Genomic DNA, 24,596 nt, shown 5'->3' on the forward strand with positions numbered 1-24,596 from the left:
AGGCGCTACAACAGCTATGAGAGCCCACATCCTGCCAGCTGGTGACAGAGGAGGGGCCTGCCACCTGCTTATTTTGTTCTCACATGTCTCAGGGGGCCTGCCCTCGACCACCTCTTCACACAATCGGATAACCTCCTCAGCTCCAAAGCTGGTGGTTCTCAGGACCCTCGTGGTAGCAGCTGTAATGTGTGTAATCACAGCACTCAGGAGGATGAGGCAGGAGAATTGCTGTGAGTTTGAGTCCCACCTCAGCTACATGAGTTCCAGGTCAGCCAGGGTAATATTGTAAACCCGTCCCCAAATAAAATCTTCTGGCATGCTGGTTCACGCACAGCTGTGATCCCAGCCACTGGGGATGCTGAAGTAATCCCGGGACAGCTGGAGCTACATGGGGAACTCCAGGTGAGCCTTGTCTACCGAGTGAGACCCTGGTCTCCGGAGGAGATGAACAAACAAAACCCTCCAACAAGCTGGGTGCTGAGTGTGTGGTGGTTTGTGTCTTTAATCCCAGCAGTCAGGAGGCAGATGCAGGTAAACTTCTGAGATCCAGCCGAGTTAAAGCTCACTCTAGTGAGCAGTGCCCTAGTGAGGCGAACTGCTAGGGCACAAGGAGATCAAAGCAGAAAGGGGCAAAAATAAATAAAATAAAATACAATGTGCCTTTAAGATGTGAACCAGTGAGGCTTGAGCCCGCCTGCCCAGTGAGCAACATCTTACTTAGCAGCGCCGGAAGCCCCCCCTTTGCAGGAAAGAAACAGGTGAGACTTTCGCTTGTGGTTGAATGAGGAACACCTGCAGACAATCCAGAAGCAGCAAAACAAAAGTATCATCTCTCCTTTGCCTCAAAGGCCCTGGGGCAGAGCATTTGCCTGCGCAAATGCCTTCCCCATGTTCCCCAACGGGTCTCCACTCCCAGTACTGAGAGCCAGTGAGGCTGTGGGGGGGCTGACAAAAGTGTGGTGGCAACAAAGAAAACAGGCTCAGGAGGTGGCCGCAAAGGACAGAACTGCGGTTTTTATATGTGGCAAAATATCTCTCCTAGAGGAGTACAGACAAACAGACAGATGGGCACAGGACAGTAGACGGAGGGAGCGGAAGGTTGGGCAGTGCTATCTTCTAACCTGTTAGTGGAAGCTGCTCCCCACCCCTGGGGGTGGGGGTGGGGCAACATTGGCACAGGAGGTGGCGAGACAGGCGTGAGGTTGCCCATCCCTGAGGTGGGCAGCTGGGCAGGGCCCAGTCCTCGTTGGCACAATCGGCTCTCTCTGGACCAGCTGTGATGCTGGGGGAGGGGGCAGGGCTGCCGGACTAGAGGGATGCGGAGGCTAAGGGAACCCCAGGGGAGGGGGGCTACCAAGGCCTCTCTTGAGGAAAGTGGACACTGGGGAAGGACAGGATCACAAGAGGCAAATACAGAGAAGCAGCAGCAACCAAGACCCCTAGGGGAGACCCAAGGTCCTCAGGAAGCCCCTGGATGGTGGTCACCTCGTGCGCACCAACACATAGAGCCTGTTCCCTGGGGCCTCAGGGTGAAGGTGAAGGAGCAGGGTTTTTTTGTTTTTTGTTTTTTGTTTTTGGTTTAGAATGAGGTGGACCAAAGTATTCATGGTCTCCACACCCAGGTGGCACGGAGATATGGGGCTCAGATGCAGAGGGCCCCTCTCTTCTGATGGCAGCAGGCAGGGTATGCTGTAGACAAAGCTCATTCCTGGGGGAGGCGAGGGTTGGAGGGGGGGGCAGCATCTTGAGTCGCTCACTCCTTGAGTTGAGTTTCTAGGCCCTGCTTTCTTGCCATGACCATGGAGGACAGAGAGTGCACACTGATGCCCGTCAACTTGCACCCAGCTCTGCTCCCCAAGGCAAGCTCCACAAGGGTTTCCAAGCTGTGGCTTTTCACCCACCAGAGAATGCTGCTAGGAAACTAGGTTATGGGATGGACATGGTGGGGAAATCCTGGGGTCTGGGGTAGATTCAGAGGGCTGTCTCAGGAAAAGCACCCCACCTTTCCCAAGTACCCCCTTTGTTGGTATGAGAAGCCCCACCCCCACCCCCATTAGGACCTTCGCTTACAGCCCCGAGTAGAAAGAGTTGAGGAAGTGCACCTTTTCTCTGGGAGAGAGCCCCCAAAGATGGGGAAAGGGGGCACTTCAGAAAGTAGGTATTTCCCCCATCCACCTACAGCAGTTTAGGAGAAAACCTACAGCCGGGGATTAAGGACCTCCCAAGGAGTTGGGATGATAACCATCAAAGAAACCCCAAGCTTTGAGCAAAGGCATCTGAAAAATGAGGGACACAGCGTCCCCTGGAGGCAAGACACATCTTGGGTGGTGTGCCCCTCTGCCCTCCCCTCCTCGAGCTCAGAGCCTCTCCTCTCCCTTAACTGCTCCTGCTTCTCAGCGGATGTAGACGCCTTGTCCCCAGCCCTCCAGCTCATTCTTATTGCGCCCCAGAACCGGCCCACCACCCTCCGCACAGTAGCGGGCCTTATTCCGGCCCCGGTTCCTGTTGTCGGTCATCTCCTCCTCATAGTCTTCCTCATCTTCCCAGGAGCCCTGCCGGGCTGGTGGTGTGCCTCCCCCGGCAGGGTCTCCAGGCCCTGGGCCCTCTGAGGGGTCTGTCTCCATGTCCACACACGAGTCTCCCGGCTCCGTGTAGGCAGAGTTTCGGCTGCCGGGGGTGTCAGCATCAAAGGTGTCTTGGCGGGAGAGCGCCCGCAGGGTGCCTGCCCGGCCAGGTGGGTGGTTGCTGGGGTAAAGGCCTGGGGGCTGGCCCAGCTCCCCGGGGTACTCGTGCACACTGGCATGCTCCCCAGTGGCCCGGTCCAGCGGCTGGTCCCCGGAAGCAAGGTAGGGTCCCTGGTTAGCAGACAGACGGCACGCACCATGCAGATCAGGCAGGGGGTGAGAAAAACACAAAGCAAGGCAGGTTAGTGATAAGTGGCAAGACACCAGCCTGGCTCCTGGAGGGCGCTGGCTCTAGGGGAGGGGCACCCAGGAGCAGGGCGATGGCTCTAGAGCTGAGCCTGAGGGCAAGCCACAGGTCATTTGCTCCTCCCTCTAGCAGCCTGAGGGCACCCAACTTCCTCTGAGCATGAACTCTCCTAGTAACCATGGTAAGGAGCCCTGAATAATTAGTCACCACTGCTTCCTCGGTGCATGTTATTAATGCTTTCCTGGGTTAATCATCGTTAACAGCTCATTAGTACTGCCGTTCATTAGTTGTCGCTTGGGTTAGTCAATTGCTCCAATTTCCCCCAGTACACTGAGATTTCAGCTCAAACTCACTGACCCCCCAGCTTTCTCTGCCCACACTTACACCTCAGCCACAGGCTTCCAAAAACCCACACTTCTTTCTGACGCTAGCTCTGAGTCTCCAAGGTTGATAGGATTCCTCTCCTAGCCCCCTATAAGGCACTCGAAGCAGCCAATTTGAAGAGGGCGCATGACTCCATGTCTCTGCTCTCCCTAGCTCCACACCCCACAGCTGGAGACCACAAGGTAGCCCAACACCTTCATCACCAGCAGCTGACAGCTCTGAGTGATGGAGCTATCCTCTCTGTGGTACCATTTCCTGGTTAGAGTGGGATGGAAATTGCCCAACAGCACCAGTTTCCAAAAACTGCTTCCTGGAGCTGTTTTTATGACAGAGTGGGGCGGGGCAAAGAAGTGCTTCTGCGGTCCCTGAGGCTGGAAAGGGGAGGCTAGGCACCCCAGCTCCCCGTGAGTAGATCCAGGATGGCTCAGCTTCACTGAACAAGTGGCCTCTGTTGCTGAAGACCCACTTGAGATGCAGCAGTCTAGAAAGATGTCACGGTGCTCTGGCTCTAAGCCAGAACATACACTTAATGGTGTGGACTCAGAGATGGGCTGTGGCTCCGTGGGAGGAGAGCCTTTCCTGGACTCTGTTTCCCTGGGAAACGGTGGAAGGTACAGCTTAGCTCATAGATGCTTCAGCTTGAGTCCCTCAGGGATTGAGGAATGCCGAGGAAAGGCAAGTTCTCTGGATTTGATAGCCCTCACTCTGTTAGATCTAACGTGGGTATATGGAGCTGACAGCTGTAGTGCTAGCTTGTAATTCCAGCATCCAGGAGGCTGAAGCAGGAGGATTGCCTCCAGTTTGAGGCCAGTCTAGAACACTGAAAATTCCAGGCCAGCTCCTGCCAGAATGAAACTGTGTTTCCAAAAACCAACCACAACAACAAGAAAAGGGTGTAGAGTCCAATGAACAAGCCTATTGTTCCTCCTCAGATTTTCTTCCTAGTGCCTGGTGGTTCCCATCAGGCCTCAAGTCCAAAAGAAGGCAGATGCAGTCCTAGGGACCAGTCCCAGGGAGGCAGCATCAGCCAGTCCCCAGTCCCACCAAAAACCACAGACACCAGACGCTGCCGCTCACCACGTTTTTTACAAAATAAAGCTCTTCCCTTCCTTCCTCATGTTCCCTGCACTCCAGGGTGGGAGGAAAGACCAGAGGGACATCGGCTACATGGCGTGTTCCTGAGGCTGGGCCACCGCGTCGCCTCCCCGCGATGGGGTCTCCAGCCCGCCCCAGAAGCTGAGATTTCTCCTGAGTGAGGTGAGCACCTGTACCTGGAGGTTGGAGACTGGGGCAGGGCTGGCAGCCAAAGCTGCGGTAGCCATGGTGCGATTCAGCAGCGGATTGGGTGGCGTGCTGCTAGGCGGGTGTGTGGCCTTCCAGTAGGCTTCCAAGTACTCCGCCAGGTGCTCGCAGGCATCTTCCAATTGGTTCTCGTCCAGGATTATGTCAAACATTTCCTGTGGAGGTGGGGTTAGGGGCGGGGCTGGGATGAGCGGGGGCGTGACCAAGGGTGAAGGTGTGGCCTGGGTGCAGTGGGTGGAGTCAAGGGGGTTGAAGGACAAGGTTAAAAGGCCTCTGGATGTGGCTCAAGGAGAGGACACTCAGACCTACAAAAGACCGAACTCAGCCCAACTCCCTCTCATTCTAGGGACAGGGAAATCAGGCCATAGCTCTGCACGCAGGAAGGGGTATTTGAACCATTTGCCTAACCAGGCATCCCTCTTTACCCAAAGACCCGCTATCTTCCATGCAGGCTGAAGGAAACAGGAGAACCCAAAAGAACACCTTCCCTTCCCTTCCCTCCCCTGGGTCTGGGCACTCACGGGGGGACACTGTGCCAGCTTCTCCGAGGCTGCTATTTGGACATTGAGGTGTTTGGATTGAGACTTCCCTCGGGATTTGATGAGCCTCTGCAGTACCTGGTTGGAGGGGAAGAGAGGGAGCTAGAAGGACACGGGCAATGACCCAAGTCTAAAGGGAGATTCTGCTTGGAGCCAGTGGGAACTCAGAGTCAGAGTGGTGGAATGTTCCATGATTCTCTGCCCTGAGCATCTCTGCCAGAATGAATTCACAAGCTCTGTGTCCACTACACAAGGCTCAGGCTTAGGGCAACATACAACACGGACAGACAGACAGACACACACACACATACAAAAACACGCGCGTGCGCTCACACACACTTTCTCACATAATCACGTGGCACGAGACACACACACTCAGACATACACGTACATGTACTCATGAGCACATACTCAAATATTCATGCAACACATTCATACACGCGTACACGCACTCACATATTCATATACTCACAGGCACTCACACCATGCCTACAGACTTTATTCCAGTCCTCCAGGCTCACGCCCTCTTGTCCAGATGAACAATAGCAATCATCCTTCATGGATACTAGCCTTGCTCCAAGGCTGTTGGTTTTTGAGATGAGGACTTGCTAAATCACCCACGCTGGCACCCAACAGGTCCTGGGCGTCGGTTATCTGCTGCCTCCTATCTATTCTCCTGAATAGCTGTTCTATGCTCCTTTACATGATTGATTTACTCCTCCCCAAACTATATCCAGCTATGGCGGGACATCAAATTCAAACGGAGAGGCAGTCTACAACATGGTCAGCCTATACTACTGCAGAACACCATTGTCATAAAAATGTAAAGAAAGCAAAAGAGCTACTCCATATTAAGAAGATTACGGCCGGGCGGTGGTGGTGCACGCCTTTAATCCCAGCACTTGGGAGGCAAAGGCAGGCAGATTTCTGAGTTCGAGGCCAGCCTGGGCTACAGAGTGAGTTCCAGGACAGCCAGGGCTACACAGAGAAACCCTGTCTTGAAAAACAAAAAAAAAAAGAAAGAAAGAAAGAAAGAAAGAAAGAAAGAAAGAAGTACATGCTGAAGTAAACAGAATGAAGGCATAAGATTTGTTGTTAAGTGTGTGCTGAGAGCTGAATCCAGGAACTCATGCTTTATATGTGAGCTTATAATTCATCTTAAAAATAGGAGAGGCCCAGGTGGTGGTACACACCTTTAGCCCCCAAACTCAGGAGGCAGAGGCAGGGCATCTCTGTAAACCCAGCCTGGTCTACAGAGTGAACTTCAGTCCAGCCAGGGCTACACAGTATAAAATCCTGTCTCAAACAAAGCCATAAGCAAAAATAAATAAAATAAAATCAGAGCTGGACACAATGACACAGTCATCCCAGCACTCAGAAGCCAGAGGGCCGGGAGGTGAGGCCAGTCTTGGCTAATGAAAATGAGAACAAAGATTCATCAATTGAAATAAAATAAAATCAAACTAGAGGTTTAGCTAGGTGGCACAGCACTTGCTCAGCACTTAGAAGAGAGACGCTGGGCTTGGTCCCTAGCAATGGAGAAGGTGGAGTCAGGCAGACCAAAAGCTCAGTTCACTAGTAGCTCAGTTGGTAGAGTGCTTGCCTCCCAAGCTTGAAGACCTGAGCTGGAACTCCAGAATCGAGGTAAAAAAGTGGGCATGGTGAACCAAGGGGTTATAGCATACGCCTTTAATCCTAGTACTTGGAGAGACAGAGGATCTGAGTTTGAGACCAGCCTAGTCTACAGAGAGAGTTCCAGGACAGCCAGGGCTACACAAAGAAACTCTATCTCAGAAAAGCAAAAATAAATTGGGAATGGTGGTGTGAACACTATTCCAGTGCTGGTGAAGTAGAGACAGATGGATCTCTGGGACGAGTCAACCACCTAGACCACCAGACCAGTGAGAGACCCTGTCTCAAAAAAATGTAGATGGTGGGCTGGTGAGATGGCTCAGCGGTTAAGAGCACCTGACTGCTCTTCTGAAGGTCCTGAGTTCAATTCCCAGCAACCACATGGTGGCTCACAACCATCTGTAATGAGATCTGACACCCTCTTCTAGAGTGTCTGAAGATAGCTACTGTGTAATAAATAAATAAATCTTTAAAAAAAAAAAAAGTAGATGGCATCTGGAGATTGTCCTCTGGCCTACACACACACACACACACACACACACACACAATGTTCAATGTCATTCTTTGATACACAGTGAGTTCAAGGCCAGCCTGGAACAGAGGAGACCCTGTCTCAGAACAAGAACCAAGCCAGGTGTGGTGGCACACACCTTTTAATCCCAGCACTCAGGAAGGCAGAGGCAAGAAGATCTCTGTGAGTTCGAGGCCAGAGTGAGTCAGGAATGTTACACAGGAAAAACCCTGTCTCAAAATACCAAACCAAACCAAACCAAACCAACAGAACATGGTGGCACATGCCAGCATGTGCCTGAAATCTTAGCACTTGGGAGACAAAGTCAAGAGAATCAGGAGTTCAAGACCATCCTTAGTTGTATAGTGAATTAGAAGCCAGAGCGAACTACATGAGATCCTGACCCAAAAGCTGGAAACAAAGCTAACAGAAAGAATATGGTACCTTCGTGGGCACCAGGCTCTTTACATAATTAATGCATTTACTAAGTTTTCTCAGTGATTACTGAAGTGTGACTAGGCAGAAGATGGGAAAACTAGGGCATAGAGATGTTACATGAGTTGCCAGAACACAGTAACGTTAAGTGACAGCCCAGGGCAGGAAACCCAGGCTCTCAGAGCCCACGCCCATAATCTCAGTGGAGGAAGCAGTGGAACCTCCCTTACTTTCTAGGCCACAGAACGTTTCTGCATCTATTACCTCATTTGATCTTTGCAACCTCTCCCATGCTTAGGTATGTAAATCCCATCCTGACAGTTATATTGTATCAGTAGAAATCAAGGACTCGGAAAGCTTAAGGAAATGGCAGAGTTCTTAGCTCACAGGACACATCCATGGACAGACGGTTACTACTGCTGGCTGACATCATGAGCTGGATTGTGCAAAGGGCCCTTAAATCTCTCATGTCTAATCCCTCAAACTTCAGAGAGCCAGGTGTGCTGGCCTAGGCCTGTAACCCAGCCCTGGAAAGGTTGAGGGAGGAGGATCGTAAACTCAAGGCTAGCCTAGGCTACAAGTGACTCTGCCTCCAAATCAATTAACTGAGTGAAAACCTAAGAACAAAAACATCACCTAAGTCCTTCCCCCATGTCTCTCAAGTCCACTAGCACCTACAGGGGGAAGTTCAGGAGCCAGGAGTATGTCATGTGTCCAAATCCCAGTATTTGGCAGAGGGCAGCAAGTTCAAGCTACATGGGGTGACCCTGCCCTGCAAAGAAAAGACTGGCTCAGTGGTTAGGACTCAAGTTTGATTTCCAGCCTCCATGTGGGACAGCTCACAACCTGAAATTCCAGCTCCAGGGAGATTCTCTGTCTCTGGCCTCACACGCACATGCTCACACTTATATACATAATTAACAAGAATAAAAAAGAAAATTATCTTAAGGAGAAAGTTCATGGCATCCCCACCACACGAGCAACTTTGTACAGCCTGACGTTAGAAGATTCAAAAATGTTCCAACCACCACACAGCTGGGTGACACTGGAACAAACTATACCAGGTTCTTCCATTTTTCTGACCCAATGATGGACCGGAAGTTTGGAGATGAGACTGACCTGTGTGACCCTAATAACATTTATAATGTTGAATACACAGAAGGCACAGCGTACCCGACTCTTTCCACCCATATTAGGTTGTGTCGTTCCTGTATCCACGAGTCTTACAGAGAAGGAAACTAAGGCTGGGACATAAGTCACCCCATCATGACCCCATGCACCCTGTCTCCAGAACACTCCTCATAGACTGTGTCCACCATAAGAACCAGCCTCCAGCACCCACCTTGGGAGATGTGATCTTGATGTAAACAATGATGGGGGCCAGCGACGTTTTAGAGAGCTGGGCTGGGTGGTTGATGGTGTCAGCGTCCAGGGCGACCAGCTGCAAGGTCCGGGCCAGCTCGAAGATCCGCTCAATTTCACTCTGCACCTCAGCTGGGGCATGGGGACAGGGAGGGGATGGTAAGGTTCCCCCAGGAGGCAAAGAGAAGCTTCTAGAGGCTTCCCAGCACTTCCCACCCCACCCACCCTGACAGCCCGGGAGGGGGAGAGTGGGTATGCAGCTCACCCAGGCTGGAGCGCGTGTTGGAACGCTCGATGATGATATGTTTGCTGGGGTTGTTGAGGACTGAGCGCTTAGCCAGGGAAATATCAGCCGTTACTCGAGTGATGGAAATCCTGAAGGACCAGGCAGAGAAGGGGTCAGGGGTTGGGTGGGCAAGAACATACTGTCTACTCACTGACTCCAGGCTTGCCACCCTTGTCTCTGTCTAAGAGTCCCAGAGTGGTCCCTTTAGCGGTCCCTTGTGTATCCCCACGTGGATGGAAGGAACTACAGTCAGGTGGAGGGCCAACTCTGAGGGTCCTACCTGCCATCAAACCGATGCTTGAGGAAGTCAAACAATGCTTTCTGCATCATGTCTGTTACCTGTCATGCAGGAGTTAGAGCGGAAGGGAGAAGTCAGGCTCTCAAACCCCCCAGGAGGTCCGCCTGCTGGGCATCTGACCCTCCCTTTCCACCTTTTGAAACACTTGAGATGAAGAGGCCTCTAGAAGGATGGGAGCTTCCTCGGGGACTGGGGCCTCTAATGCAGCCTGATTCCACCACCGGTCTCTTCCGTGGCATCTCCAGAAGGGCTCCTAAGAGTTTTCCTTGGGAGATTGGGCCCTCCTGAGTGGACTTCCCATGGGTCAGGCCCCCTTAAGGGTTTTCTCTGAAGTTATATGAGCTTTGGGGATATGGGACTCTTTGTAATATCTGCATACTCTGGAGGTCTGGGCCCATCTGCGTGCACCGCCCTTTAGAGCTCCTACCTCATAGCCCTTGAGAGACGGTCCCACCAGGATGATGGGCCTCATGGAAGGCACCACGTCATAGGGGGGCACGTGCTCTGTCTGGGAGGGAAGCAGGGAAGGGAAACCCCAAAGTAGAGATGGCACCAGCCCCTCTCCCCAAGTGTCTAGGTTCCCCATGCAGCCTCTCCTCCCTCTGACCCCAGAGCCCAAATGTCGGTGTCAGAGGGTTGGAGATGGGAGATGGCCAGGCAGGACCAGGAAGGAGGGTAAAGGGAGAAAGATCCGGAAAAGGGTATTAGAAGCCCCCCCCCCCCCAGTTTATCCCCAGTGGAGCAGACACAGAAAGCTGGCATACTCACCGATTTCTGCTTCTGTTTGGCTGGATCCAGAGATTGCCAGGATGGGGAAGTAGGGAAGAGAGGGGAAGGTGCCAGGCAGGGGTAGAGGGTCAGGAAGGAGCCAGGACAGGAGAAGGGGCAAGAGAGCGGGTAGACGAGGAAAAATAACAGGCATGCGTGTTAGTGACAGACAAAGCCAGAGAGGGGATGGGACCCCGTGCCACAGGGGAGACAAAGGTGGCCTTGGAGGCTGGAGGCAGGACGGACAGTCATCCAGCGGATTGAGACAAGTGGGTCGGGCCTCCTGCCCTTCCAGATCTAGCTCTGGAAAGAGCTAGAGACACTGGAAGTCCGTAATCCAGAGCCCACACTCTGCCCCATTGTGTATCTCCCTGTATATTTTAAGGGTTCCCCTGAGAACCTGTTCTGCACCTAGGAGAGGCCCTCATACATCCACTCAGAGTTGGAAAGGGGCAAATGAATGCCATTCCATCCTTTACCATCCATAGCAGGCATATATCAGTCATAAGGACAATACTGGATATGTTTATTGCTAGATGAAGCGAGAGCTGCCTCTTTCTGAGTTGGAGAGGGGGGTTTATAAAAAGAGGTATGGCCCCACCCCAGCCCAGCCCCATACATCCAGCCCCGAGACTTGAAGTATAGAATGGACCACATCTGGACCACTCCAGCCTCTTTTCTTTCCAAGAGCTGGGTCCTGACTCCCAGCACAGGAAACCAGACAGAATTACCTTCTTAAAGAAGGGGATGCGCTTGCCGTGGGGTGGCGGCGTGGTGACACTGCTCACGCTAGTCTTGGCTGAGCTGCCGTGCTCCCCTAGCTCTGCCTCCTCCTCCTCTAACTCTAGGGGATCTAGCTCAAAGGCAAAGTTAGTCATTTCGTTACCTGGACCAGTCAGGAAGGAGTGAAGGGAGAAGAGGAGGGAGATGAGCGAGACACAGCGCAGAACACAAGGATGGGATGGGGAAGAAAGAAAGAAGAAGTGAATGGAATGGGGCTAGGAGAATGGATGGGAGATGGGGAGTATGGGGGAAGGCAGAGAGATGGAGCTACCACAGAGAGGGACAGGAGAGACATGACAGACTCAGCTTGGAGGATAGCCTATCCTTAAAGGAGGAGCACTACTGCATGTGTTTGGGGGACTCAGAATTGGGGTACCTCCTACTGCAGGAAGGAAGGACCACCCCACCCAGGAGAAACTCTCCCTCCCCTGGGTTGCAGGCAGCTCTTACCACTGGCAGGGGGTGTGGGGCGGCGGGTGCCAGTCACCACATCTCCCAGACTGGAACTGGAGTTGTCACCTGACTTGCTGTGTGGGCAGAGAAGCAAAGGAACTGATGAGCAAAGGTGGGCGTGGGTTGGGGGACTTCAGTGCTCACGAAGTGCATGCTGGGTAGTTCTCCAACCCACCCACCCACCCCTTCAGGCCATGGGCAGGTCCTGGAGGTCAAGGATTAGCTCTGAAGACCCCCGTCCCAGCTGGCCTCACCAGGGATAGCAAGAGAGCAGGTAGACGAGGAAAAATAACAGGCATGGGTGTTAGTGACAGACAGAGCCAGAGAAGGGATGGGATTCCGTGCCACAGGGGAGCCAAAGGCGTCCTCCAACCCCTGGGCAGACACCTGGAGCTGAGGCGGTTCTGTCGCAGGGTCTGTTCCTGCAGCAGGCGAAGGCTGTCCAGTTTGACAGGGCTGGGGATGAAGCCAACCTCGCAGCCTTCCTTCACCAGCCGCCCAATCCACCAGTCATTATTGTATTTCTGTGAAAAAGAGACCAAGAGGAAGACTGGAGATGGGAACCATAGCTACCTTCTAGGGAGATCTCCAGGCTGCCAACCCTGCCGGTAAACGGCTCCATCCAAGGAGCCCCACCCCTGGCTTCAGCCTCTGATGATCCCATAACAAGGCCAAGACCAGGACCCTCTGTGACCATGGGCCACGCTCGATTAGAGAGAAGGTAAAAAGGTTCCTGCCTCCCTGAGATTCATGCTGTGGGAAAGAGTGAAAGTAGACACATGCACCGGGCAAACTCTATCCCAGGGCTCACAAGCCCTCCAGCATCTCTGCGACTTAGGCATTACCAACCAATGAAAATTCACTGGGCTCAGAGAGGTGAAGAGATTTACACAGCAGACTCAGCCCAGCTGCGCTCAGCTCAGCAGCTTTTTCCCACTAGACTTCCAGATAGCCCCCTCTCCTGGCACCCCTCACATGCACCTCTAATGTCCCACCCTTGCCCCACTCCACATGCCAAGTGTTGTGCCCACCTCCTTGATGTGCAGGAAGTCCTTGGGTTCAAAGGTGATGGCCACTCCCTGTACAGGCACCTCATCCCCTGGAGACGGATTGTAGCCAACATTTGTCCGAACAGCAAAAGCCACTGGTTTGGTCTAGAGGGGACACATGAGGTGGATGAAGGCGGAGGGCTGCGGCCAAGTAGTATCTGGCTTGACTGGGCTAGTAGTGACTGTGTGGTTGTTTGCTTTGTAAATTATTCATTAAAATGTATACTGAATGGGTTGTGTGGTTTCCCGTTACTTTTACAATGAAAAGGCACTGGGTGGGGCACTGGGAAGATGGCTCATCAGATAAGGGCGGTCGTGGTACGGGCTCGGCAATCTGTTTGGATCCCAGAACCTAACGGAGAGAGCTGACTTTACACAGGCATCTTCTGCCCTCTGAGTGTGCAGCAGCATGCCCAAACACATCTAAGAACACACACACTAATTAATTCAAAAGAAACAAACAAGGACTAGAATTCAGGTCTGGAGAGGTGATGGCTCAGCCTGCAGAGATATCTGTCCCCAAGTTTGATAGACAACCCAGGTCCAATCCCCAGGACTAATATGTAGGGTCAGACCCAACTCCTACAAGTTGGTCTCTGACCTCCATATATACACATGACATATACCACAGACATACAAATGCAAGATAATTTTTAAGTATTTAAAAATGGGATCTAGGGCCAGGTGGTGGTGGCATACACCTTTAGTCCCAGCACTTGGGAGGCAGAGGCAGGCAGATTTCTGATTTCGAGGCCAGCCTGGTGTACAGAGTGAGTTCCAGGACAGCTGGGTATATACAGAGAAACCCTGTCTCGAAAAAACAAACAAACAAACAAACAAACAAACAAACAAACAAAAATGGAATTTAGGCAGCTAAGAGCACTGACTGGCCAGGTGGGTGGTGGCACACACCTTTAATCCCAGCACTTGGGAGGCAGAGGCAAGCGGATTTCTGAGTTCAAGGCCAGCCTGGGCTACAGAGTGAGTTCCAGGACAACCAGGACTACACAGAGAAACCCTGTCTCGAAAAACAAAACAAAACAAAACAAAAAAACAAAACAAAACAAAACAAAAAGAGCACTGACTGCTCTTCCAGAGGTCCTGAGTTCAATTCCCAGCAACCACATGGTGGCTCACAACTGTCTGTAACTCTTTTTGGTTTTTTGAGACAGAGTTTCTCTGTATAGCCCTGGCTGTCCTGGAACTCACTCTGTACACCAGGCTGGCCTTGAACTCAGAAATCCACCTGCCTCTGCCTCCCAAGTGCTGGGATTAAAGGCATGCGCCACCACTACCCGGCTTGTCTGTAATTCTTGTTCCAGGGGATCTGACACCTTCATTCAGATAAACATTCAGGCAACACACTCATAGGCCGTGGAAAATCAAAATAAATACATTTAAAAATGGAATCTAGGAGGCTGGAGAGATGGCTCAGCAGTTAAGAGCATTGACTGCTCTTCCAGAGGACCTGAGTTCAATTCTCAGCAACCACATGGTGGCTCACAACCATCTGTAATGGAAACCTATGCACTCTTCTAGTATGTCTGAAGACAGCAACAGTGTACTCATATATGTAAGATAAATAAATGTGTATGTTTGTGCCTATGAGTGTGAGAGAGGCAGGTCATGAGTGTGCATGAGCCATAGTACCTATCTAGTCAGGAGTCAATTCTCTCCTGTCACTGTGGGTCCCAGGAATAAGACTCTGGTGGTCAGGCCTGCCATGCACGTGCTTTTACAAACTGAGCAATTTTACCAATGCCCCACTCCCTTTTCTTTTCTTTTCTTTATTTTTCTTTTTTAGATATGAGAAAAGGTTTCATGTGGTCTAGGCTAACCTTGAACCCAATATGCAGCCAAGGATGACCTTGGATTTCTCCTTCTGCTTCTACCTTCCAAGTGCTGGGATTACAGACACGTGCCATTAAGCCTGTGTTTTTTCGTTTGGTTGGTTGGTTGGTTTGGTTTGGTTTTGTGATGCTGGGGATTGAAGCTTGCCAAATCTATGATAGGCAAGCACTGTAACCACTGAACTACATCCACAGTCCAGGCCGCCATTCTTCAGGAACCTTGAGCTTTAAATCAAGCCTGAGCTGATTACTCATCCAGTATAAACTCCCTGTGAAGTTGATAACACGTCTCAGCTCAGTGATGATCAGTGATGTCAAACACACTGATGTAAGTACAGACTCAGATGATGACAGGTACGGAGTGGTTCCCAGCACCCACATCAGGTGGCTCACAGTGCACTCTAACTCCAGCTCCGGGTTTTAGATGCCTTCTCCTGGCCTTTGTGGGCATTTGAACATGCTTAGCATACAGACATACACATAAGTACTAGATAGATAGACAGACAGATAGATAGATAGATAGATAGATAGATAGATAGATAGACAGACAGACAGATAGATATTGAGGCCCTGTGTGGTAGTACACTTTTTTTTCCTTTAATTTATTTTATTTTTATGAGTACACTGCAGCTGTCTTCAGACACACCAGAAGAGGGCATTGGATCCCATGATAAGGTTGTGAGCACCATGTGGGTGCTGGGAATTGAACTCAGGACCTCTGGAAGAGCAGCAGTCAGTGCTCTTAACCAATTCTACAGCCCAGTAAGGGGCATCTCTAATCCCAGCACTTGAGAGGTCAGTCTAGTCGACATAGTGAATTCCAGGACAGCTAAAGCTCTAGAAGAGCAGATAATTCTCTTAATTGCTTAGCTATCTCTCCAGCCCTAATAAAGTAGTCTTTTAAAAGAATCTAGAGGGCTAGAGAGATGGCTCGGATGTTAAGAGCACTGATTGCTCTTCCAGAGGTCCTGAGTTCAATTCCCAGCAACCACATGGTGGCTCACAACCATCTGTAATGAGATCTGACGCCCTCTTCTGGTGTGTCTGAAGACAGCCACAGCGTATTGCACCAGAGCAAGCGGGGCCAGAGGAAGCAGAGGTTCTGAGTTCAATTCCCAGCAGCCACATGATAGCTCACAACCATCTGTACAGCTACAGTGTACTCATACACATAAAATAAGGAAATAAATCTTTAAAAAAAAAAAAAGAATCTAGAATCTAGTGGGGCTGTTGGTGGTGCACACCTTTAATCCCAGCTCTTAGGGGGCAGAGGTAGGCAAATCTCCATGAGTTCTAGGCTAGCCTGGTCTACAGAGTGAATTCTGGGACAACCAGGGCTACAGAAAAACCTTGTCTCTTAAAAAACAACAACAACCACAACAACAAAACCAAACCAAAACAAAGAAATCTAGAATATGACCTTTAAACCTGTCTGTGCCTTCAGAGCATCAGGTCCATTGTTTTGTGTACATTATGGTGTCGTGGAAAAGTGGCAAACGGGGGACCATAATGGCTGTGAGATGGCTCAGTGGGTAAAGTACTTGTGTGCTAGGTGGTGGGAGTGGTCAGAGATCAGCCCTGAGACCTCTCCTGAGCTGGCGATGTCCCACCCCTAGACAAACACCCTAGCACATATATGAAGGCCAGGAGCGGAGGTTCACATCTGAAACCCGAACACTGAGGTTTCACAAGCAGAGACAGGTGAATCCAGGCGGGGCACACTGGCCAGTCAAAATAGAAAGTTCCAGGATCAGTAAAGAACAATTGAGGAAGACACCTAACATTGAGCTCTGGCCTACACTACAGCATACAGGTACATACACATGTGTACATCATACACAGATGCACACGCGCGTGTACACACACACACACACAGCTCCACCAGCCGTGTGGTGCCTCAGTCTGTAATTCCACCTCTTGGTAAGCTGAGAAAGGAGGACTGCTGTAAGTTCTGGGACATCCTAGGCTACAGAGAGCCTGTTTCAAACACCAGTAAGGGCCAGTAAGATGGCTCGGCATGTAAGGAGCTTGCCACCAAGCCAGACACCTGACTAGCATCCCTTGGTAGGAGGAGAGAACTGCTCCAGGGCTTGTCCTCTGACTCCTTCATGTGTTCAGTACAGCACGTAGTCTTTCCCCTCCCCAAATAAGGGCAATTTTAAAAAATGTAAACATCCTCCATAAAAAAGGGCTGGTGGCACATGCCTTTAATCCCAGCACGTGGGAAGTAAAAGCAGGAGGATCTCTGAGTTCAAGACCACCCTGGTCTACAGAGTGAGTTTCAGGATGGCCAGAGCTACACAGAGAAACACTATCTTGGAAAAAAAAAAAGGGAGGGGTCTGAGGATATCGCTCAGTGGTACAGCACTCACATGGTATGAACAAACCCTTACGATCAATCTCAGGAGTGTGTGTGTGTGGGTGTGGGTGTGTATGTGTGTATGTGTGTGTGTGTGTGTGTGCAGGGGTCAGGTCTAGAAGCTGGGTATATTCTGAAGACTGAATCAGGAGCATTGAAGTTCAAGGCAAGTATGGGCCACATAAACAGACTTTGCTCTAGGACAAACAGCAACCATGGCTGGGTGCCAGTCCAGAATGTTTGTTTGATTGCAGAAAGTAGGTTTGTTTTCCTTGTAGTTCTGGAGATTGAACCCGGGACCTTGTGCCAGCTGGGCAAGCACTCTACACTGAGCCACATCCCTAACCCAGGAAGAAGCAAGTTCATCACTCACCAAGCTATGTGGAAATAGCATCAGACACTTCAAAGACTGGATGAGGAAGAAGAATCTAGCACAGCCCATATACTTTCTTCACAGGGGAAAGACACAGGGACAGATCTCTGTAAGGAACTGGTCCAAAACTTGACCGAGCCTGCCCAGGCTCTCTCAGGATGGGGGGTGGGGAGGGGATGAGGACAATGCCCACAGGTCCTCTCATCTGTCTCACCTTGGCTTTCTCAAGCTGGGCTAAGGCCTGGCGCTCTGCCTCCTTCCTTAAGGCTTCCCGGTCCTCCTCCAGGGACACATCAGAGTCTGATGGTCGGCTCGTGTAGGACTCTGCTGAGCCCTGAAAGCAGAGAGGACCAGCTGAAGGCCAGCACCACTTCTCCTGGCTCCTGGGACGGCATGGAGGTGCCACCAGGGGTCAAAGTTTGCAGGCCCGTGGGATGAGTGTGACCCTAGGAAAGGTGACAACAGCCAGCTGGAGGTTAAGGCAGGTCTAATGACAGCTGCTTGGGACTTGGGAGGGGTAGGAACCTGATAGGGGCACAGCCCAAGGGAGGAGTGCCAGGGGATGACTCTAGCTCCCAGCCCCTCCTTCTCTGCCCTGCCTCTGAGAAGGCACAGCAGAAACTCAACGCCATCCTTTCCAGGGACTGTAGCCACCTTCTTAGGCCTGAATTCTCACAGTTGCCCATGCGTGGTCCGTTGGAATGACAGGACCACCAAAATTGTTGATTGAGGATCAGAGGAGCAAGACATCCCCTACTCCTCTAGCTGGGAATTTCTGAATAGGGCCACTCTGAGGCAAGCCCAAGCTGCCTTATGATTTTCAGGGCAGTTCAGCAGAAGGTGTGAGAGAAGAAGAGAACGTAGAACAGGTCTCAGCCCCAACACTAGGCTGCTAGTTGTTAAGCTTGAGTGTGACAGGAACCCAATGTAGGCCACAGTCACCATCCCAGAGTGCCAAGGACTATATGGTAGAGACACACATATATGTATGAGAGACACATGGAAGCTATTCAGACGTCATGGCACTCGTCATGAATGTGCAGACATGTGTGTATATTTGTGAATATAAAAAGTGCACTTGAGAAGATGTCCTCCATTGAATGTGCTGGGTATGAACAATCGAGTCACCAAAGGCGCCCCAGAGGTCTATGTCCCTGAGGATGGGAGGCAAAGGGTGGGGGGAGGACAGGATGCATAGATGTGGTGTGACTTCTGGGGGCGAGGAGGTGGCAGACAAGTCTGGGAGGGAATATGGAGAAGATGTGGAGTTACAGGTATCTGAGGGATCTCTCCTGAGGGCAGGAAAGAGTCACTTGGCTGGGATTGTCCATTGGTTTGGCATGGGAGATGGAGGCCAAGACCTACCTCTCCCCAACTCATCAGGTGATACGGCATTACCTTCCTAGGGCAAATCCTGAGAACGAGAGGCTAGAGATCCGAGTCACTAATTAAAGCTGGAGGAAAGGCACAAAACCAGGGAGAAGGAGAAGCAAAAGGACCCCCATTCTCCCTTGTTACACTGTCCCCAAAACAAGAGTACACGTGCCCAGATAGACAGAGACAAGCAGAAACGGACAGGCAGAGAGACAGCCACTGACCCCCACAGACTCACATATGCATACACACACATACCCACAACCAGAAATGGGAGACGTCGGGAGAGAGTAAAAGAGCAAAGCGGCGGGCTGGAGAACGGCCTTCCACAGCAGTTTGAGGAGTTCTTCCACCCACCCACCACCTGCCCCATCCCCAGCTCACCACTACCAGGGTCCGGCTGGGCGCTTCCATCCCGGCGCCCTCAGTGCCCGGCCCTGCCGGCCTAGGGGTGGCCCACACAGCCCGCTCCCCCAGGATCTCAGGTTACAAGCAGAATTGCTACATGTGCAAACTGCTAGGGTATATTTAGCTCAGAGATGTGGCAAGGTCTGCCCCCCACTCCCGCCACCTACTGGGGGTAGGACTTGGGGAGCTAGGAGGAGGAAGAATGGAAGCCTGCGGGGTCTAACCCCTTGGCTGGCAAGGGGGAAACTGAAGGTTCTTCCTGCCTTAACAACAAAAGCATGGCATCATCGTTCCTAGACCTGGCACTGGCCAGTCTAGAACAGGAGGGCCGAAGGAATGATTAAGGAAAGAATTTCAGATCTGTTTGTGTATTTTAGACACACTTAGATCAAACCCCACCCTCTTCGGTCTCTGGAGCTAGGCCTGGGCTCACACGTGAAAAATCCAGGGACAGAAGAATCAAAACGAAAGTACTCAGTTCAGTCAGCAACGGATCTGCCTGCTACTACCTTCTCTGACGGATCTGCCTGCTACTACCTTCTCTCATGGATCTGCCTGCTACTACCTTCTCGCGTGGACCCAGTGGGGCTTGCCCCAAGGGGCCCCTCCTACCAAGTGTCCTCTGCCCTCTCATGCTCTGTTTACTATCTCCTTAGCCACACTCCTTGTCTGATCCCGAGCCCCTCTTGCCTTTTTTGGGTACCAGGCTTTGTTGAGATGCTCAGTAGTCATAGCAACCACATGCCTCCTCACTGCCTCTCCCCAGCCTAAGGCCTGGGGTTGAGGGAAGAGAGGAAAGTGGCAGTTTTCCCAGCTCAGCATGAGGGCCCAGAGAACTACTGTCAGCACCAACTTCAGCTAGGGATGCAGGCTACATCCCTCTAAAATAAAGCATCCCTTATCCCCACATCTTGCCTCTCTCTGTGCATATTTAAAATGAGCCATATTTGGAAGTGGAGAGGATATGTTCCTGACCCATACCTAACTAGAGCCCGGTATCTCAGCTTATTTCCAAGCACCTGCCTCAGCCCCACCCCATCACAGATTCTGGGGGAGGACATGGAAGCAGACAGCCGGCAGGGGGAGTGGGTGACAGCCCGAAGCAAGCCAGGAGGAGGCAGGCCAGGCTGTCCCTGAATGAGATGACGCAGGCAGCAGGGGCAGGCAGGCAGCAGGGGCTGGGAGCTGGTGCTGGAGGAGGGGCGGAAGCAGTGGGTGCAGAGAGGTCACGGGGTGTCGGGTGTGGTGGCTCCAGGTAGGTGACAAGTGACGTGAGAAAAGGTGCCTGGAGAAAGTCGCAAGCCAGCCTGCACCAACCAGCGGCATCTCCCAACCCCTCTTTCCCTGTTACCTGGCGGACAAAGCTGTTGGATGTTGTGTCGGAGGAGGTGCTCCCATCTGACCTTTTGAACCGCCCTTTCCTCTTGCTGTACTTGCCCTGGAGAGGTGGGGAAGGAACAAGAGTGAAATCAGAAAGATGCTTTCCCAGTTCACCTCCTACCAGGGCTGGTGCTGTATATATATATATATATACTACAGCCAGCCTAGCCTAGGGACTCTCTGCTCTGCCCCACCCCTATCCTCAGCTTCTCCTTCCAGAGGTGGCCAGCCTGGAAGGAAAGAGGGTCTTCTACTTCACTGACAGTGCCCAGACAACAGCCACGATGAGGAACCGTGCACGAGAGCCTGGGATGCACACACAGGAATCCCCAAATCAAGCCAAAGGCTGGGAAGCAGGAGGCCCGAGGAATGGGAGGCTCATTAGGCAGCAAAGCTAATTAAGATGCTGGGCAGGCTGCAGCAGCGGGAGGGGTGGGGGGAGGCTGCCTGCAGTGCTGGGGGGGCAGAGGAAGAGAGGGGGACGTCCTCTCCCCTGCATCTGGAGCTGAGGGGGCAGAGTGTGCTCTGCCCCCAGAGAAAGGAGGCGACGCAAAGAGGCAACCCAGGGCCAGGCTTGGTTCCTTCCTCCCCTGAGCCCAACTCCAGTGCTTTCTGCTTCCCGGAGTAGGGAGGGAAAGACTTTCAACTCTGAAAGACCCAGAGTCACGTTTCTAAGGAAGGAAAAGAGGGAGGTGGTAGAGAACAACCACCGTGTCTGGAACGTAAGCATCCAACCTGTGGCCTGGTGCTCGAAGCAGGCTCTGCTTCCCACTCTCGCCTCCACCCCGGCAGAACTTTCTCTCAGACTCCGTCCTGGCAAGCAATGTTTATATCCCTCCCCAAGGCAGGATCCACTCCACTCCCACGCCAGCTGCTACTGCCCATGCCCCATCCCCATGGTACTAACCCTGCTCCATCAATCTAAAGGCCCTTTGGCCCCACCCCAAGCTGAGACCAGGACTTATACTCCTGCCACTACCAGGTAAGATGGTTAATCTCTCTGACTGGGCTCTAACTGGGGTGGGGGATCCTGCCTGACCTCCCCCATGCCATTGAGCATCTCTAGGCTTCCTATAAGGGAGCTGCTCCTGAGCCCCTCTCCCCCCCCAACACACACAAACACACACACTCATATTCTCAGGCCTTGCCCAGTACAGAATGAGCAGAATGCCCAAGAGCTCCTGCCCCCAGCCTCTATCCCAGACTTTCTAGAGGCTCCTCAGCCACACGGCAGGCTCTGACTCCTGAAATCTGGTAACACACCTGTAATTCTCTACTCTTTGGAGGTAGGGGCAGGAGGATCAGAAGTTCAAGGCCAGCCTTGACTATATAAGATCCTATCAGACACACACACACACACACACACACACACACACACACACACACACACACGAATAATAGGACTGAATATTCTATGTTCCTCTTTCCTTCTTTAAAACTGGACATACAGCTAAACTAGTTTTGAGGCTCTCCACAGACCTAAGAGCATTCATTCTACAGTGAACCTCAGACTCTTTCACACCACTACCTCCCCCCAGCTGGGCAAAGGGAGTGGCCTTCAGAGGGACAAGGGACAGCTGAAAGGAAGGCATCAGTCAGCTGCCTCCCAGACTCCAAGGGGCCTGGGGTGGAGAAACGAAGTATTTTTAGGTCTGACCTGACCCCCCATACACACCCATCAAACCACATCATGTTGCTCACAGTTGCTCCAGGCTGGCCACAGCAATGCAAGAGTTAATGCTATCCTTGGAGAAGGACAAGTCCTAGAGAAATCCCCTGGCATGGCCACCACATACCCTGCTGGCCATTCTGTGGGGACCTTGCATGCCCAAGAACACCCCTACCTAGGGGTAACTCAGGCACATAGGAAAAGTGAACGTGCCAAGAAGGCAGCGCCCCTCCCCCAGGTAAAACGGCGTCCTCCACTCCAAGACAGTGAGTTGGCACCCATCCAACTTTCCAAACTTTAGAGGCTCCCACCCCTTGGGGCAGGGGGAGGGGTAAACTAATATGGGTGTTGGGAGTAGGGAACATCCAAGAGAGGGATGGAGACCAGGTGACTAGGGGAGGGCCTCCCAGAGCTGATCCCTTCTCCACCTTCGAAAGCCAATGTCTGAGCCTTCGAAGGCCTGTTGGCAACGCCCTCTGACCATCGTCTCTGCCTTTTCCCAGTACTACCCCCGCCCCACCCACACCCACTAGCGCCCCTAAACGTGCTCTGCGTCGCCCCCCTCGCCTGATTCGCTCTCCAGCCTCCCTCCAACTCCGCTTCTCAAGGCCTGGATTCCCCCCAACCCCCATCAGCATCCTCGCTGTCAGCCTGCTGGAGCCGGTACCCCAGCAGCAGGAACCTGGACGCGGGGGAGACCTGGAGGCGAGGTTGACAGGCATTCCACCCGCCTCCTCTCCGCTCCGCAGCACCGCAGCCCGACTCGGGCCAATAGTCCATCGATCATTAACCCTCGAGAATGGGGGGTCGCGCAGACACCCCTCTCCCATCCTCGCGGGGCATATAACCCTTTCCCTCCCGGGGCTTTCCGAGCCGACCCCAACCAAGGTCCGCAGGAGCGGTCCTTTCCCTCGAGCCTGGCACCTCGCCTCACCTGTGGGCTGGGGTCGAAGACCTCCATAGGGATCTCTTGGGAAGGTGGGTAAGGGCCCCGGGACATGCCGCTCTTCTGGACCATGGAGAGGATCCTCCGGTCCGGCCGCCCTCCCGGCCCAGCCGGGCGCCCTCAGCGCATGAGAGAGGCCGTTCGAGCAGAGAGCAGCGCGGCGTCGCGCAGCCAACACCGGGTGCAGTCGCCCAGCCGGACCTCTGGCTGCAAGCTTGCTGCCCTCCCGGCTCCCGCTCTGCTCTCTGCGGCCGCCGCCGCCGCCGCCGCCTCCGCCCCTGAAGGCTCAGCATCTCCCCCCGCCCCTCCCTCGCTCCCGCCCCGCGCCGCGGCCCCGCCCCTCGAGCCCCTCCACCGGCTGCGCGCAGACAATGGCCGAGTGGCGGAACCCGGCTGGCCTCCAGAACCCGGAGGGGCTCGATCGTTGTCCTCCGATTAGTCTGGGATGAGGGCGGACTGCAGGGGACTAAGGGGAACCGGGCCTTGAGACCGGGGTGGAGGTGGGGGCGTTTACCAGTGTGTGCCAAGCGTTGATGGGGGGGAGGGGTGAAGCGCAGGTTGGTATGGCTGGTACCGCCTCCCTTTCTGTCCCAAACTACTCTCTCAGCTGGTCTCCCTGAGCGACTCCAGCTTGGGCCACCGGAACTTCCCGGTCCCTGTGATCCTGGGACCTGGATTTAACTCCTTTCTCCCCAGTGTGAGTCCCAGGCCGCCATGAAGCTAGCTGAGTAGACCTTCCTCTCCAGCCTGGCTCTAGGTCTGCTGGCTGGGGCTGAGGATGTATGGGGTGAGTGTCCAAAGGAGAAGGCCAACAGGGACAGTAGGAATGCTGCCCAGGGACCCAGGAATGCTTCAGCCTCGTAGTTACTAAGGTCTCCCAGGTTCTTCCAAAGGCCACGAATCAGGCTTGGCAAAGTCCCTGTTGCTTCTAAGAGAAGGACAGAGGAGGAAGTATGAAGATGGAGGGAGAGGCTATTCAAAATTGTACACCACGACTGTTGACCTAGGATGGTCTGTCTCTCCTTTATCCTTGACTGAGAAACACATGTCCTAGAACTGTGGCTAGAAGTAGGATCCTAGCAGCTCGGTGCCAATTTGGCTCCAGCTCAGCTGGTTATTGGATCCTAAAAGGGTCGTTCTCAAGCCAAGCAGTGGTGGGGCATATATTTAATCCCAACACTGGAGACAGAGGTAGGCCAGCCTCATTTACAGAGTGACCCTCAGGACAACCTGGGCTACACACGTTGCTAATACTATAGTATCTTTGCCCACTGAAATTATTGGCAAGATGAGAGAACAATAAGAAGCCCGGAAGCTGGGTATGATGGTGTACAGCCATGTTTGGGAGGCTAGAGGCCAGACTAGATCACATTGTGAAGTTGAGGCCAGCCATAGCTACATAGAGAGACCCTGTCACAAAACTCGAATGAACAAACAAACAAAAATGTCCCATAACAAAAAAGATGGCTGGGGTTCTGGGGGTGCTTAATGAGCAGTGGGGGGG

At 52.6% G+C, this 24,596-nt stretch overlaps 1 protein-coding gene across 6 annotated transcripts; it reads right to left on the bottom strand.

Moving 5' to 3' along the window:
- Window positions 1–980: 980 nt before the first annotated feature.
- Cacnb1 (calcium voltage-gated channel auxiliary subunit beta 1) lies at window positions 981–23,387 on the bottom strand. 6 transcript variants are annotated; one of them, XM_031351265.1, is made up of 14 exons: window positions 23,081–23,387; window positions 20,449–20,535; window positions 17,530–17,649; window positions 12,716–12,838; window positions 12,072–12,208; window positions 11,682–11,758; window positions 10,449–10,468; window positions 10,108–10,188; window positions 9,663–9,721; window positions 9,362–9,471; window positions 9,077–9,228; window positions 5,139–5,234; window positions 4,587–4,772; window positions 981–2,855 (listed from the first exon to the last, which is right to left on the bottom strand). In XM_031351265.1, the coding sequence occupies exons 1-14, from the start codon at window positions 23,162–23,164 to the stop codon at window positions 2,394–2,396; spliced, it is 1,794 nt and encodes a 597-aa protein (XP_031207125.1). In that variant the 5' UTR covers window positions 23,165–23,387; the 3' UTR covers window positions 981–2,393. The 6 variants fall into 6 exon arrangements, with proteins under 6 accessions (XP_031207125.1, XP_031207122.1, XP_031207127.1 ...); XM_031351262.1 differs by lacking the exon at window positions 10,449–10,468 and adding an exon at window positions 11,180–11,334; XM_031351267.1 differs by lacking the exons at window positions 10,449–10,468; window positions 23,081–23,387 and adding exons at window positions 11,180–11,334; window positions 22,814–22,948.
- Between the last annotated feature and the right edge of the window lie 1,209 nt (window positions 23,388–24,596).

The sequence above is a fragment of the Mastomys coucha genome, unplaced genomic scaffold (genome assembly GCF_008632895.1).
Source record: "Mastomys coucha isolate ucsf_1 unplaced genomic scaffold, UCSF_Mcou_1 pScaffold5, whole genome shotgun sequence".
Taxonomy (NCBI): Eukaryota; Metazoa; Chordata; class Mammalia; order Rodentia; family Muridae; genus Mastomys; species Mastomys coucha.